The 18,144-nt window shown below is 42.6% G+C and overlaps 1 protein-coding gene across 6 annotated transcripts in view; it reads left to right on the top strand.

Moving 5' to 3' along the window:
- LOC122557046 (gamma-aminobutyric acid receptor subunit alpha-3-like) overlaps nucleotides 1–11,222 on the top strand; it is a 274,530-nt gene extending 263,308 nt beyond the window's left edge. For 5 of the 6 annotated variants that reach the window (XM_043704284.2, XM_043704283.2, XM_043704285.2 and 2 more), the window contains one exon: nucleotides 2,040–3,294. In XM_043704284.2, the coding sequence (XP_043560219.1) occupies nucleotides 2,040–2,372 (333 nt within the window). In that variant the 3' untranslated portion in view covers nucleotides 2,373–3,294. Of the gene's footprint in view, nucleotides 1–2,039; nucleotides 3,295–10,811 lie in introns of those variants that run through there. The other variant, XM_087992291.1, reaches the window with a different exon arrangement.
- The last annotated feature ends 6,922 nt before the right edge of the window (nucleotides 11,223–18,144 follow it).

Raw genomic sequence — 18,144 nt, 5'->3', positions numbered from 1 at the left:
TCTGATGAAGTGCATCTAGTGGATAGTATATACTGAGTGCTGGTGATGGAGGGACTGAATGTTTGTGGATGTGATACCAATCAACCAAGCTGCTTTCTCCTGGATGGACCTGCACCTCATTCAGGCAAGACGGGAATACTTTTCCCTCTGGACAGGCTTTGGGGAGTTAGGAAGTGACTTACTTACCAAAGAGTATTTTAGTCTTTGATCAGTTCCTGTAGCTACACTGTTCAGCACCTGAATGAGGCAAGCATTTAGAAAGTCATACTGTATTTTGGCTTTTACGCTATGGGGATTTCAGCATAATATTCCTGCCACAGTTGTCGAGAGATTTTGTGACTTTACCTGGAGTATTGTGTACACTTTTACTCTCTGTATCTAAGGAAGGATATACCTGTTAGAGAGGGAGTGCAACAGAGGTTCACCAGACTCATCCATGGGCTGGTGGGATTGTCTTATTATTGAGGATATGCAATCTGTATTTGCTGGGCTTTGAAGAATGAACTGGGACCTCATTGAGATTTCTTACAGGACGTGGCAGTGTGGATGGGGATAGATCGTTGCCCTTGGCTGGTGAGTCAGGAACCTGGGGACGTAATCGCAGGAAAAGGGGCAGGTCATTTAAGACTGAGATAAGGAGGAATTTCTTCACTCGTGGGATGTGAATGTCTAGAACTCTCTACCCCAGAAGGTTATGGAAGTTCAGTTATTGAAGGCAGAATTCAATAGATTTTTGGCAACTATTAACATACAGGGATTTTGGGAAAGTGGCATTGAAGTAGATGTCCAGCATCTGCAGTCCTTGTTTTTACCTAGATGTCAGCTATGACCTAATTGAAAAGCAGAGCAGTCTCAGTGGTCTGAATGGAGAAAGTGAGGTCTGCAGATGCTGGAGATCAGAGCTGAAAATGTGTTGCTGGAAAAGCGCAGCAGGTCAGGCAGCATCCAGGGAACAGGAGAATCGACGTTTCGGGCATAAGCCCTTCTTCAGGAAGAAGGGCTTATGCCCGAAACGTCGATTCTCCTGTTCCCTGGATGCTGCCTGATCTGCTGCCCGGTTCCAGCAACACATTTTCAGCTCAGTAGTCTGAATGGCCTACTGTTTTCCACCTGGGTTCAATTCTCACTCCAGAAACAGAGCTTCTGATTCAGAGGCACTGACACAACCAACTGCCCCACAAATCTCCAATGCAGTTAGTTGTTTTCAACATTTCTTTAATTAGCCAAAACAAATGGTTCACATTGAGACAACTTTCAGGAGGTGTTACCATTTGAGAGGCTCAGACATCCTTCATTTGTTCAGGATGAAATATAGGCAGATGGAATCCTGTCAAAAAAATGACAGTAACAAACAAGGTGAGCATCCTCCCCCCTCCATCACCAGCACCATTGAGTCTGACCTTCATTCTCCCTCCCCCAGCCTGTACCAAGTCTGACTTTCATTGTCCCGTAATCTGACAGTTCATTGCCTCTTCTACTGCATTGCCCTCCTACAGTATGGCCTACATCAATCAGTCTGCTGTGTCATCACTTCTTTATCTTTAACAAACATACCCATTCTGACAGAAGAGACCCATCTCCCTTCCTTTGCTCTCCCAAGTCTGAGACCATACACGGTAGGTAGAATTTGAGGATATAGACCACCTCTCTCTCCCATTTCTTATTAAAAGACATATTGAATTTCCCGTCAGATGATTCTGTTTGCGTTTCCAATCAGACTGAGACTGGAGTAGCATGAAGCAACCTGAGCAGATGTGAAAAGACGTTAGTAAATTGTTTCAACATTACTGACCATCTTAGTTACCAATAGTTTGTACTAAATCAATCAGCCTTGCTAGAAAAATAATCTAAAATATCAAAAGCAGTGTATTCTCCCATAGCTGCTGCCAGACCTGCTCAGCTTCTGCAGCACTTTCTAATTTTATTCCATTTATCTTTCTCTTGTCATATTGTCTGATTGCAGCCCCACATTCCCCTTTCACTTGCAAATCCCAGCCTGTTTGCTCTTTTGCTGTCTAAATCCACATTCTCCATTCTAGAAACGGGAACCGGTCACCCTGGCCAAGAAAACCAACAACACGTACAACATCGTAGGGACAACGTACACTCTGAACATCACCAAGGATCCCAGTCTGGCCACCATCTCGAAGAGCGCAGGGACGCACGCTCACACCAAGCTGGCCAAAGTGGAGGAGAAACTGCTCGAGAGCAGGAAGACATACAACAGTGTCAGCAAAGTCGACAAAATGTCCCGAATTGTATTTCCTGTTCTCTTTGTCATTTTTAACCTGGTTTATTGGGCCACATATGTCAGCAGGGAGCCAGTCATTGAAGGTATGATTCCACAGAAAAAGACTCCACTTAAGGCTTGATCTCAGGTGGTTTCTTTAGTCAGTGTTTTCTAAAGAAAGCTGTTTGATGTGTTTGAAAGAATGTGCCTGTTCATCGTATCAGTCTTACTGAAGTTGTACTTCACCATTTGCATGCCATAGAATCAGAGGCATGTTCTTACAGAACTGGTTACCTTAAGCTGATGGCCAGGAGGGTATTTTTGCCACTGTGAGTGCCTGATTTTCTTCGATGTTGATGTAAAGGTGGACACCATCTCCCCTACGCTGGACACTGACAGAGTATCTGTCACAATAGATGCTGCTCATGTATTCAATACAGCTGACATTTTCAGGCCAGCATCTATTGCCCATCTCTAAGAGTCAGCCATGTTGCTGTGGGTCTGGGGTCACATGTAGGCCAGACCAGGTAAGGATGGCAAATTTCCTTCCATAAAGGACATTAGTAAATCAGATGAGTTTATCCCAACAATTGGAAATGGATCATCATTAAACTCTTAATTACAGATTTTTAAAATTGAATTCAAATTTAATCATCTGCTATGGTGAGATTTGAACTTGTATTCCACAGAACATGACCTGGTTCTCTGGATTAATCAACTAGCCATAATACCACAAGGCTATTGTCTCCCCCTATTCAGCTACTGGCTGACTGGTGGAACATATGCTGTTACTTTTGATCCAATTGAAAAATGAATTTCCATCCTCTCTTTACATTGGGTACCCAATGAACGAATAAAGCTAATTGCTTCAGGTCTTGGACTCCATACATCCTGCACACACACACTTGTCCACACACATCCGTGTCTTTACACACTCTGACCCACATGCTAGGCCTCTTCCCCCAGCGTGAATGTACACACCCTCTAAACACACACACATCATTTCAAGCATACACACCTTTGCATCAGGATACACACATGCGCACCCCCCCCCCCCCCCCCACACACACACACCCATGCACACACACACCACACAACTTCTCAACTTCTCAACAAGGCACTAAATAGTGATCAGGAGCAGAAGCCTGTGACTGATACTAAACTGCCTCCCTTTTCAACCCAATTACAATGAAAATCCTCATTGTAATCAGTGAACTCAACACAAAGTAAGAATTGATTCTGTGAGCTCATTGGCTTTGACCAGCTCAGTGTCACACTGGTGACCATATTCACTGATAGTTACTAGCTCTGACCAGCTCAGTGTCACACTGGGAGCTGTATTCACTAGCTGGGACAGTGGCTCTGACAAGCTCAGTGTCACACTAGGAGCTGTATCCATTGGCTGGAACACTGGGACTGACCAGCTCGGTGTCACACTGGGGGCTGTATTCACTGCTGGGACACTAGGACCGACCAGCTTGGTGTCACACTGGGGGCTGTATTCACTGCTGGGACACTAGGACCGACCAGTTTGGTGTCACACTGGGGGCTGTAGTCACTGGCTGGGACACTAAGACTGACCAGCTTGGTGTCACACTGGGGGCTGTAGTCACTGGCTAGGACACTAGGACTGACCAGTTCGCTGTCACACTGGGGGCTGTATCCACTGGCTGGGACACTGGGACTGGCCAGCTCACTGTCACACTGGGGCTGTATCCACTGGCTGGGACATTGGGACTGACCAGCTCACTGTCACACTGGGGGCTGTATCCACTGGCTGGGACACTGGGACTGACCAGCTCAGTGTCACACTGGGGGCTGTATCCACTGGCTGGGACACTGGGACTGACCAGCTCACTGTCACACTGGGGGCTGTATCCACTGGCTGGGACATTGGGACTGACCAGCTCACTGTCACACTGGGGGCTGTATCCACTGGCTGGGACACTGGGACTGACCAGCTCAGTGTCACACTGGGGGCTGTATCCACTGGCTGGGACATTGGGACTGACCAGCTCACTGTCACACTGGGGGCTGTATCCACTGGCTGGGCCACTGGGACTGACCAGCTCAGTGTCACACTGGGGACTGTATCCACTGGCTGGGACACTGGGACTGACCAGCTCACTGTCACACTGGGAGCTGTATCCACTGGCTGGGACACTGGGACTGACCAGCTCACTGTCACACTTGGGGCTGTATCCACTGGCTGGGACATTAGCAGTGATACTCCTCTCCTTTTTGATAAATGTGATATTAAAAATGTGATTATTAAATGGAATATTTGGGTTGATCATCAGTAATAAAGCAGGGCTAGCATTGCAATCAGGAAAGCCATGCATGCTTCAACCGTTAGCTAATGATCAAGTGTTGAGTTATAGCCTGGTGATGAGGTAACCAGTGTGTCTGACACATGCCTCACCATTTCATGTAATGCTGTAGACATTCACAGTCTATAATAGAACTGATCTATTGCGTTATTAATAATGATTTGATATTTACATAAAAATACTGTTGAATTAAGGTAGCTCAGGACAAAAGGGCCCGTTCCTAGCCCAATACCATAAGCAACTGAAATACCAGGCTAAGTTCTAGTTACTTTAGATAAGGGCTCATCGATCTTCTGTCTCCATGTACTTTCAAGACTCTGTCTCAATCCAGAGTGTCACAGTCTGGTGGTATTCTTCTGGAATGTTGGAACACCATCCACTGGGTCTCATTTCTACTCAATGATGTGCAGCTCCATGGTATCATCACAAGGTTACTCCAGGGTCCACCAGTGAGATCAAACTGAAAATTGCACCTTATTATCAAGCATGCAGGCCCTGTGCACCGAGTGCTGCAAGTGTCCAGGTACAATGCCTTGTAATATTGCATTGCCTCTCAGTACTGGAAGAGGACTTTGCATCCAAGTGTCAAAATATGACATCAGAGAGAACTTGCATTTATCTAGCACTTTTAATACAACAAAACATCCCTGATAGTATACATAGGATATGGAAGAAGCAGGATTTTGTATGGCCTCAAGTTGACAGAGGGTTAACCACGTGTGTAGTGAAGTTCTCCATTCTAGTGGCATCACAGATATTGATGAAGGTTTCAGCAGCAGATAAGCTGCTACACAGGTAGAGACAGATGTAGTTAAGGAGGTGAGAATACCAGTCCTCATGCAGATGTGGATATATGTTCACAAGTTCATCTCAGAATCAAATACAATACTGATTCTGTCAATACTCAGACAGTTGTCAGGGAGAGAGATGGGCTGTGACATAGCATGGAACTGCAACAGGAGTCAGAAACATATGGCTTCATTTCCTCAATATTTACAGAGTCATAGAGATGTACAGCTTGGAAATAGACTCTTTGCTCTAACTCATCCATGCCAACCAGATATCATTGATATAAGTGATGAAAGGTAGTGGACCCAGCACCAATCTTTATGGCACTCCACTAGTCACAGGCCTCCAGTCTGAAAAACAACCATCCATCACCACCCTCTGTCTTCTACCTTTGAGCCAAATGGCTAGTTCTCCCTGTATTCCATGAGATGTAACCTTGCTAACTAGTCTGCCATGGAGAACCTTGTCGAACGCCTTATTGAAGCCCATAGAGATCATGTGCACCACTTTGCTCTCATCAATCCTCTTTGTTACTTCTTCAAAAAACTCAAATTTAATTGGCAAACATTTTTTTTTCATTATATTCTGTGTGTCAAAAAGAAGTTAGATCATTTTGAGAGAGTGGAGGAGTTGGAAGAAGTGATGGTAAGGTAAAGCTGGACATAATCAGCACATAGATATGATCAGTTGAATGGCCTCCTCTGATAGATGTAGAACCTGATGCTGTATTTTTGGACAACATCACTCAGGAACAACATGTCAGTGAGTATTAGGAGGGGGATGGAAGACACTCGGGATACTGAAGGTCATGGTGTAGGACCAAGAAGAGAAACCATTGGAGGTGATTTGTGTGGTTGCCATTAGTTAGATAGTAATAGACCTGGGCGAAGGTAGTGCTCCCAGCTGGACCACAGTGCAGAGGCACTTGAGGAGGTCAACCATTTTGAACATTTCAGACAGATCCAGAAGGACAAGGAAGGAATGTTTATCAGTTATAAATGTCAAATGTGGCCTTAAACAAAATTCATCTGGGCCTATTCCAGGAGCAGAAATTGGAAGAATTTGTAGGTGGAGTGTCAGGGAAAAATAGGAATGCATTCAAGACACAGCAACTTGTTAGGGAATTTGGAGGGGAAAGAGGATTGGAACTGGTCTAGTAGAGTATGAGGATGGGAAATTATAGAGTTTTTTAAAAAAAGAGATTGATGAAGACAAAATCAAACTTCCTGGACACCAATCAAACTTCAGCCATGTTTTAACAATGGCCTGATTGAGAATGGTGTAAAGAGCCCTGGGAGCATTTTGGTAAATGAAGAGACCTAAATAAGGTCCTATAAGAAATTTTACATCCTCTCCTGGCCTGGATTCCCCTCACGCCTATGCCCAGGTTCCTGATTGGTAGCTGGTGTCAGTGTAACACTGAGCTGTAGCCACACACTACAACCCAGGTGCTGAACTCCAGCTCAGTGGCAGCTACAGTTCTCTCTCCCCGAAAAACCTGTTAAGAAGGGACAGTCAATTGAAAACTGGCAAAGTAATAGATTTTTATTCAGTAAGGACGTTAAGGGTTATGGATTGAAGTTGGGGGGTAAAGCATGTTAATACACAGATTTTCCATGATCAATTTGATCAGCAGAGCAAGTTTGATGGGGTGAATGGAACAATGATAAGCTAAAACCCCAATTATCAAAAATAAAAATAAAATGTACTGGAGAAAGTTAACATTTCTACCAGCACCTGTGGAGAGAGAGAGAGAGACAGAGTCTAGTATTATTCCAGTTTGGAACTGTCCAAGTGATCAATGACCATGACGACAGGAGTACACTACCTCACAGCATCAGGTTTATGAATCTCACAGCTGGGACCATCCACATGAATGGATAAAAGAGTGAACAATTCCAGCAAGTTATTCAATGACCATGTAGACAGCTGTGTGAGAGAAGGGCAGAGACGTGAGGGAAGGTAAAGCACAGTGGGAGTCATAATGGTGTGAATCCAGCCCTCTCTTCCCACACAGCTGTCTTTAAGTGATGTTGAAGGGAGCATCAGCAATTCCTGATCCAGTGACCTCCAGGAAGTCCAAAGTGACTAATTTGTTGCAGTGAAATTCCTGTGGGTGTGGATGTACATTTACTCTGTCTGTCACATTGAAGGAAACGTGGGAAAAGAGCCATAGTAGAAAGTAAACATCTTCAAATTATCGATGAAAATAAAGAGCTGTTCCCTTTGTAGCCCACTTCACTGTTGTACACCCTTCTCAGTCTGCTCGTGAGGAGACGTTTCAAACTGAGACTTCTCCAAATGCTCTCCATCAGTTCATCAAATATAAGTGCACTTGACATGCTGCAGCCTCCTCCAGCTGAGAAACCTTGTTTCAGTAACTCCTCCAATTGAAAAATAACAGATTTAAAAGGCACATTCACCTTAAAGGCATGTGCCCACCTACACTTCTACTTAGAGATGTTCTCCAGAACTATACTCTTCTGTATTTAGAGACAGTTGCCGCTCTTCTCCATTTGATAAAACATTTATGAATTATTTCTCATCTCCTCAACTGCTTTCCAGTGGGTTCTCTGCTGAATGTCAAGACTGAAGGAGATTGTTGCTTATTAGAAATGCAAGACTCAATTATCAAATGAATGACGGAAAGCAAACAATGGAATGCAAATTTCAAAGAAGGCAGAGGCACTTATCCCATGGAGTATCCAATCTTGAAGTAATCCATAACAAATTGGTTCTTTGTCTGTAGAACATAAAATCATCAGATAATAGAATAGTAAAGAGCACAGAGGAGGCTCACTGGGTTGCAAATTCCAACAAAGCGTTTTAACAGCTTTGCTAATCTGCCCTACTGGCATTTAAGATTTGTTCTCAAGCTTCATCTTTTATTGTCTCTCCTCATTCTACTAACCAAGGCATTTCCGCTCAATTTTCATTTGTCATGTCTCTGCCTATTAGCCAATCCTGCCTCCAGCTTCATGAAGTTTACATCAAAAACTCAACTTAGTCAAACGTGATTTGCCCTTCAGAAATCTGTTAGTTCTCCATCCTTAGTCTATGCTTTTCCCAGTGACTGTCAGTGTTCTCCTGGCTTATTGTTTCCGACAGCTTCCCCTGCAACATTGTTAAACTGACTGCGCTATAATTGCCAGGTTTCCTTTGCCCCATTTTGAACAAGGGTGTAATATTTGCAATCCTCCAGGTTTCTAACTCAGCCCATGTTTCAAAAAGGGGTTGGAAGAGGTGATAGCACATCCGTGGTTTCTATCCATACATCCCTCAGGAGCCTTGGATACATTCCATCTAGATCTGGAGACTTGTTCACTAAAACTACCACCAAACATTCTGGTGCCACTCTTTTACCTATGTTTATCTTATCTTGTGATATCAACAACCTGTTTGTTATGACCTTACCAAAGTATGTATTCAGTACCTTGGCCTAGCATCCTGCCTCCAGTAGTAGGTGTCCATATTGAATTGCCTTCACCTGCCCATTTCTTGTGATTATACCTTTGCGAGTCTTCGAGGTCCCTTTTAAAAGATAGCTACTAGTCTGTTCTCATCTGCTTCTTTGCTGCTTTATTTCTTATTGAATTTGTCCTCTGTACTGTTTTATATATATTTGATTCCTTTGAGTCTGATATGTCATGTACCTTCTTTTTTTACTTCGTCTTACTCTCCAACTCCTTTATTGTCTAGGAGTTCTTTTTTTCAAATTTCATTTGTGGGATGTGGGCATTGCTGGCTGGCCAGCATTTATTGCCCGTCCCTAGTAACTCTTGAGTAGGTGGTGATGAGCTACCTTGTTGAACAGTTGCAGTCCACCGTAGGTTGACCCACGATGCCATTTGGAATGGAATTCCAGGATTTTGATCCAGCAACTGTGAAGAAGCAACGATATATTTCCTAGTCAGGATGGTGAGTGACTTGGAGGGGAACTTGGAAGGTGGTGATTTCCCATGTATCTGCTTTCACTTCCCCCTTATAGGAATGTACTGGACTCTTCTGCCTAAACCATGGAGGACAAAGTGAGGACTGCAGATGCTGGCGATCAGAGTCGAAGTGTGGTGTGGGAAAAACACAGCCTGTCAGGCAGCATCTGAGGAGCAGGTAAAGGCTTATGCTCGAAACGTCGATTCTCCTGCTCCTTGGATGCTGCCTGACCGGCTGTGCTTTTCCAGCACCATACTCTTCGATTCTAATGAAACCATATCTCTTTTTACAGTCAACCCATTGATTTGGGCAGCAAGGTGGCTCAGTGGTTAGCACTGCTGCCTCACAGCACCAGGGACCTGGGCTCGACTCCCACCTCAGGCGACTGCCTGTGTGGGGTTTGCACATTCTCCCTGTGTCTGCGTGGGTTTCCTCCCACAATCCAAAGATGTGCAGGTCAGGTGAATTGGCCATGCTAAATTGCCCATAGTGTTAGGTGCATTAGCCAGGGGTAAATATAGGGTAGGGGAATGGGTTTGGGTGGGCTACTTTTCGGAGGGTCGGTGTGGACTTGTTGGGCCGAAGGGCCTGTTTCCATACTGTAGAGAATCTAATCTAATAATTTATATCATTTCTGCCTGCCAGTCTTTAGCTTGACTGTACTTGGAACAATCTCTCCACAGCTCAGTAAACTATCACTCCTCTTGGTAAATATTACTACTTTAGTTGCTCCTTGTTGTTCTTATTGACTAACTTAAACTCAGTGATGCCACGATCACTGTTCCCCACTGTGAGACTCTCCACTGAACCAATTTTATTCTCTCAGGCTAGATTTCAGCAATGCCTCTCTCTAATTGGGTAGGAAATAGACTAATCAAGAAAATTCTTCTGAATATTCTTCAGAACATCCTTACTCTCCTGGCTCCTATCACAATCACTATCTTTAAGACATCTCATTTTTACTGTTCTCTCATTCTTGGAACTTGCAGAAATTTCACTGAAAATCTGCTCCTATACCTCATCTCTCAATTTGTTGATCGGAGTGTAATAACTTCCCAATTATTTCTCTTCTCCATCCATCTTTGAGACCTTAAGGACATTCTTTCCAGCACTGTATCATTTTCTTTCAAAACTGCTGCCCTTCTTCCTTTCTTTCCTTCTCCATCTTTTCCGAATAACTTGTAGTCAAGACTAATAAGTATCCAATCCTTCACTTTTTTAGAAATAGATATAATTTCATGAATGCATGTGACTGTTCGTGCCTGAAACCTAACAACTTTATTAACCACATTTTGTGCATTCAGACACATGGGCACTCTAAACTTAATTTAGATCACTTTTAATTATCTAGGGATGGGCGCTTGTGCAGTGGTAATGTTCCTACTCCTACATCTAGGTGATCTGGGTTCAAGTCCTGTCTGTTCCAGGAGAGTAATGAAGTATGTTTGAACTGCTTGAATAAAGATGTCTACATTTTCTATAATTTCAACTAATTATGTATATTTTACAACTCTATTTGTTTCTTGCAGCACTCGGTGTACAATAAAGCTTTGCATAATGACATCTTGGCTCCCAACCAAGGCTTTGTGGAATTACTTTAAAGCTTCCCCAATAGTAACATAGCCCTGAGCTACCTGCATTCTGTACTAGTTACTGTCTTGGTATTAATGCTACATTATCAATTGTGTATTTGTGCATTGAGCTTATTCTCAATTGTCTTTGTCTCAAATAATCAAAAGTACTTTAAATAACTCCAACGCATCAGGTAATGCATCTCTCACTGTATCCAACCTACGTATGTAAATAACAACTGTGAGATGCTCAACAGCAGTTTTACCATATGGACATATATAATCTTGAAAATGCTGTAACTTAACCTATGCTAATGTTATACAATGTACTTGATGATTAAAATGCTGGAATGCAAGACCTGGCTTAATACAAAATTGGTCTTTGGTTTTTTTCAAGGTAGTACAATATGCAAGTGACACTGTGTGAAATAGATGAATTATCATGCTGCATCAAGTTTTGTACGTCAGTATCATGGATATTAGATTGTTTTACGTAAATGGGGGAGACACAAATTCATACTGAAACCATTCCAATATTCCAATCCCCAAACTGCATGCAAACTGCACAAAAAAAACAAAACATTTCATTGGAATATAGAAATCAGATAATTGATTCCATTTTTCATCTTAATAATTATAAAGTCATTCCTACCCAATGTTATCTTTCTGTGACAAACCCCAAAAAAACTAACATCTATGTAAAGTCAATCAGGAATGAACAACAAATGCTGGCCTGGCTAGTGACAGTCATATTCCACGAACTGATACAAAAGAAATTGCTTGAAACTATCCAATCTGTCTCCATTTAAATAACATGATGCAAATCAACTCATAAAAATCCCAACCTGATTCAATCCAACCCAATCAAAAACAGTTAAGTGAATTCATCATTCAGTGGAATACAATTGGATCCCATTAGTTTCATTTTAACTTCAATTTTCGATTAGATTCCCTACAGTGTGGAAACACGCCCTTCGGCCCAACACGTCCACACTGACCCGCCGAAGCGTAACCCACCCAGACCCATACTTCTACATTTACCCCTTCACGTAACACTCCAGGCAATTTAACGTGGCCAATTCACCTGACCTGCACATTTTTGGAGTGTGGGAGGAAACCGGAGCTCCCGGAGGAAACCCACGCAGACACGGGGAGAATGTGCAAACCCCACACAGAGAGTCGCCTGAGGCGGGAATTGAACCTGGTCTCTGGCGCTGCGAGGCAGCAGTGCTAACCACTGTGCCACCGTGCCGCCGTGCCGCCCATCAATTGTTAACGGAAGAATAACTCCACAAGATTAATTTTTAATCAAAAATACTATTCTAGAATGAAACAAAGTAAGTCCAACCTAGTTAATACCATTTACAAAAAGGCTTCTGTTTTTAAATGTGAAAATATTGACAGACCTTTTCGCATACTGCTTTTAATTCCAGTCAAGAGTGCCAGAATCTTGAACATTCCTTCAGCTATCCTGAGACCAAAGCAGGGTGTGCCACAGCTTTCAGGAATTCACTTTGATTCTGCTCTGTGTTCCTCTATTCTCCAAAGTTTGAGATTTCTTGGGGTCTTTCCATCGGCATCAAGCTAGGTAGCCCTCTAATTTTTGTTTGAGCACCTTAAGATTGTGGAAACTATAGATCAGGCCTGGATTTGACTGCTTACTTGCCTACTAGTCTGAGGCTAATTGCTACTTACCCTTTTTGTTTGTTGCTAAGATGTTCTAGTTCAACGCATAAACTGTTGCACCCATCTTCCAGCAGCCTATGCCTACTGCACCATTGGATGTGCCATTCAGAGATCCAGACATACCATGCATAATTCCCAAACTTGTTTCTGATCTGAAAAGTATACGGATTCTTTAAGAACATCCCTTGTTTGCCATTGCTTTACAATTTTGTTTAACCAGGAATTATATGAATAATTCATATCTCTAACAGAGTCACAACAATTCTCCTAGCTAAAGGTTTCTACCTAATTTATGGATCTTTCCTTTCTAACACTGACTTTTTAAATGCATACAGAACAAAGTGATATGCAAAAACCCTACAAATACAAAGTTAAAAATCATACAACATCAGGTTGTGGAGAATAAGACCATAAGACACAGAATTTATTGCATAAGATTATTGAAATGATATATTAAACAAACCTGGATTGTTATTAAGTCTTTCATCTTTTAGAATGAGTTGCAGGTTTCAGTTTATATAACATGGCTACAATTACAAAGTTAATAGCACCAAAACTAAAAATTACATTCCTACAACATACAGGTCATGAAATTAGACATTTTCACAACAGTACATCTACATAGAATTTAGCAACCAGGGTAACAAGAATATTACATTCCAGCTATCTCATATCTTTCCTTATTTAAATCTAACTTGTTAGGATAACCTTTTATTCATCTAGTCCTCATATAAGACCATAAAAATTGGAACAAGAGTAAGCTATTTAGCTTCTCAGGCCTGCTCTGGCATTCAATAGGGTCATTGGCTGATCCAACATTTTTCACAACCACTTTCCTTCATTTTCTTCATAATTCTTAATTTAATTTCTGATTAAGAATCTATCTAGCCCAGTCTTATATGTATGCAAGGATTCTACTCCCACTAGCACCATGTTTCAAAGAGTCACAACCCTCAGAGAAGAAAACTTCCTTTGGTCAGTCTTATTCTGGGACTATGCCCTCTTGCTCCTCTCAGCATTAACACTGCCAAGACACTTTATAATCCTATATATTTCAGTGAGATTACCTCTCGTTCTTCTAAACTCTAGTGAGCAGATTCCCAACCTATTTCGCCTTTACACAAGACAATCCCTCCATATCAGGGATCATACTTGTGAACCTCTGAACTGCTTTTAATGAAATGGTGTCTTTCAATAACGGGACCAAAATTATTTACAGTATTCTAGATTTGCTCGCACCAGAAATCTGTACATTTGCAGTAAGACTTCCTTACTCTTATACTCCAGCCCACTCAAAATAAGGGCAATGCTCCATTAGCCTTCTTGATTACCTGTAGCACCTGTGTGCTAGCTTTCTGCAGTTTTTAGCCTTTTAAATAATATTCTGTTCTTTTGTTTTCCCTTCCAAATGAGCAACTTCACATTTTCCCACATTATACTCATCTTGCCCACTTTTTGCCCTTACTTCATCTCTCAATATTTCTCTGTAAACGGTTTGCATCCCTCTTGCAACTTATTTTGCATTTATTTTTGTGTCGTCTGCAAATTTGACTACGGAGCATTCACTTTCTTCCTTCAAGTCATTACAGAGGAACCTCGATTATCCAAATACCAATTATCCGAAAATCGGACTATCCGAATGAGATCTTGAGGCCCCAATGCAAACATGACATCAAAGACGTGTTTCCAACAGTGATCGCGTCTTTTGTTTATAGTGATTAAACAGGCACAGTCTCCAAATGACTGTCTGCCCGCCCTCTCTCTTGCCCCACACTTCCCCTGGAGTTCTGCACAGGCGTGTACCCTAAACTCCACACCCCTGCCCCCCCGCCACTATCCCGAGATAATCTTTCCAACGTTGTCCTGTACAGGGCAAAGGTGGAACCTGTCAAGAAGTTGCAGTAAGGAGATGTGTGTGTGTGTTTGTGTATACGTGCGCAAGCGAGCGATTTGGAGACTTACCCACAAAGGCAGCTGCAGCAGTCTTGGTGTCTAGTCCAGCTGCCCCAGAGAGTGGGCAGGGTGGGGGACAGTTTTGGATGGAGTTTGGGGGCGGGGGTCAGTGTTGCACGGGGTTGGGGGCAGGGGGCGGGGTCTCACGCACTGTCCAGCTGCAGTCTCCTGAACGGGGAGCAGACTTTAAAAACTCCGAGCCCCAGAGGAAAGGCGTTTAATCGATTAACCGAATAATCGATTATCCAAATGAAATAGTGCCCGCCCATCTCGTTCGGGTAATCGTGGTTCCCCGTAATATATTTTTTTAAATAACTGTGGTTCCAGCATTGATTCCTGTGGAGCCTCACTGGTTACAGATCACCAACCTGAAAAAGAGTCCCTAATTCCCCATTTGTTTCCTACCCATTAGCCAATATTCTATACATGCCAATATATTACTGCCAAAACCATTGGCTCTTATTTTATGACTTAAACTTTTGTGAGGTACCTTGTTGAATGCCTTCTGGAATTTCAAATACAACACTGGGTCTCTTAGTTTTCCTTCATCCCCTCTGATTGAGACTTTCCTCAAAGAAAACTCTCATAAATTACTCAGACACAATTTCCCCTTCATGAAGCCATGTCAACTCTGCTTGATTTGATTGTGATTTTTCAAATGTTCTATTACTTCCTTAACAACTGATTCTAATAGTTTTCCAACAGTAGGTGTTGGCCTGTAGTTACCTGCTTTTTGGATCCCTCCCTTTTTGACCAAGGATGTCACATTAGCACTTTTCCAATCCTCTAGTACTTCTCCAGAATCCAAGAAATTTTGGAAAACCACAGCTAATGCATCCACTCTCTCTATTGCAACCTCTTCTAGGATCCTAGGATGCAAGCCATCAAGGACAAAGGCATACCAGCCTTACGTCCCATTGGTTTGTCTAATATGTCTCTAGGGATGATGATGGCACTTAATTCCTCTCCAGTATTCATTTGTTGTTTGAGATATTTTTCACCATAAATACTGTTGCAAAAGAGTTGTTTTACTTCTCTGCTATTTACTTGTCCCAAATAGCATCTGCCCAAATTCATTTTCTAATGAGCCTATGTTCAGCTTTACTCTCTCTCCCTTCTTGTATATTTAAAGAAGGTTTTATTGTCATTTTTTATATTTCTCACTAGGTTGCCTCATAGTTTACTTTTTCTGTCTTTATTATCCTTTTAGTCCTCCGTTGCTGGATTCTGAATTTAGCCCAGTCTTTGGGGCTATCACTGACTTTTGCCTCCTTATATGCTTTTTCTTTCAGCATGGTATTGTCCTGAACTTTCTTGGTTAGCCATGGTTGGCTTATCCTATTTACTGGGATATCTTTTTACTGAGAGTCATGAATTACCTCCTGAAATGTCTGCCACTGCTTGCATATTGTCATTCCCGTTAATCTTTCCAACCAGTTCACTTTAGCTAACTCTATCCGTATTTCATTGTAATTCCCCTTATTTAATTTAAAAACAGTTGTTTGCAACACACATTTCTCACTCTTGAGCTGAATATTACATGTTATGATCACTACATCCTAGGGGGGATCTTTTATATTGAGATCATTATTAAACCTGCTTCATTATCAATTATCTAAAAACCTTGGTTAGATCCATGATATAGTGCTTTAGGAAATTATCCCCACTAAACTCTGTGAATTTATTATCATAGCTGTCCTTTCCAATTTGATACTCAATCAGCATGAAGGTTAAAGTCACCCATCATCATTGGTCGATTCCTTTTACATGTTTCTATTAATTGCTGATGTTTAGCCTTTGCCAAAGTGGCTACAGTTTGGGAGTCTGTCCATTACTCTTACCAATGTCTTCTTTCCCTTGTTGTTTATCTATCTCTGCCTAAATGGACTCTATATCGTCCAAGTCTAGAACATCTCATGCAACTGTCCTCATTTGATTTCTTAATAACAGTGCTACTCCACCACCTTTTCCATCTCTCCTGTGTCTCCAAAAATCAAATTTCTCTGAATGTCAAGTTCCCAGTTTTGGTCTCCTTGTGTTTTAAAAAATTCTCAAGGTCAAGGACCAGGCTCGCAGGAAAGTAGTCTGACACAGAACAAACAGCCAAGAGGCGAGTCTGCTAGAATATAAGTGTTTTATTCCCCGCAGTGTCCCCACAACCAGTCTCGTACTTACAACGGGTCTGGCTTATACTCACTCTACATGTTACCAAAACTGGGAGCCGTCAGTTCTCGTAGAGCGGTTGCCAACAACCCACGCTCGGCGGTTAAACGTAACCCCGGAGCAGACTCTACCGAACTGGAGACTTCTCCAGCTGATATACCCTTTTCCAGATATAAACATTCATGTGAACAGCAGAGCAAGGCTAAAAAACACATTCCATTCTGGTTACATACAGATAAGAAGATTCACACGGGAAGGTGTATAACAAGATTCACACGGGACTAAGCGACACCTTCCATTTTCGGTTAGATTCACACATGTATTGGGACACAATTTTAACCCTTTCACCACATTCCACTGCTTGGCCCAATACATGTGTTGCATAATGATTCACACATGTATTGGGACATAATTTTACACCACATTCCACTGCTTGACCCAATACATGTGTTACATTATGCCCATATGTATTCTTTCTAACAAGCGCCTACGTACACGCCAAATATACAAGCAAGTCAGGACATTACAGCATGTTAAAATCACCAGGACCGCTACCAGGATCGACAAGGGTGGGAACAGGAATGTCCCCGCAGTGGAGGACATACCACTCAATATGTCCCACCAATGATGAGCTGACTCCACGTCCACTACACGGGCAGCATGTACTACCTCCTGTCCATGTATAAAGGTAGACACCGTAACCTTGGTGACATTGGTTTGATGCTTTCGTAATATCTGCTTAAGCTCCTCGGATCGGTCCAATGCCCGCTTAAACCGATCCAGGGAAATGTTCCAGGGATTCCTCAGCACTTTCCACTGCACCTTGGTAAAGTGGCGAGCACTGCTATAAGTGGTCAACAAATAGGTGTGATTCTGCCAGTGCCACTGATAGACATTTGAGAGGCATCCCGAGAACGGTGCTGAGGGAAGCATAGGATGTGGATTATTGGTAGCCACACAGAGCGTGTGTGGCCCAATCTGCCACATCATGTCCCTTGGAGTCTCAACAGTCCATTCGCACAGGGCCGTTCCCTTAGTCAAGCAAGGGTCCCGATACCTGTCCATCAGTAGGCAAGTTTTCCCCTGATCAGTCTGTTCACAAGCGGACAGATCATAGGTAATATTGGTATCTGGGCTAAACCACTGTCCCCTTGTCTTCAGAAAATAATATCCAGAAGATGTAATCACTGGTAATACATAATATCGACAGACCGTAACAGTGTGGGTTACATTCATGGTAACAAAGTATCCGTTACACATAGTTGCGTTACACCATGTTCGCTCTGGATGGGTTATCATCCACAATTTCTCAGATACATTCCATAGTCCCCTCCACGCCTGTACATTGGGGGATGTTACCACACGCAAAAAGCGTTCTTTCTGTATTTGAGCATGCAACATTTGAATATGACAGGCAGTCCAATTTAACTGAGCCGTAATGTTCTCAAACAGTTCCTGAGTGGCGCCCCAGACATCCAGTTCCCATTGC

This window comes from Chiloscyllium plagiosum, unplaced genomic scaffold, assembly GCF_037043375.1.
Source record: "Chiloscyllium plagiosum isolate Xiang-an unplaced genomic scaffold, Cpla_swu_hap1 HiC_scaffold_11, whole genome shotgun sequence".
Taxonomy (NCBI): Eukaryota; Metazoa; Chordata; class Chondrichthyes; order Orectolobiformes; family Hemiscylliidae; genus Chiloscyllium; species Chiloscyllium plagiosum.
This window is presented reverse-complemented; position numbering and strand designations above follow the sequence as displayed.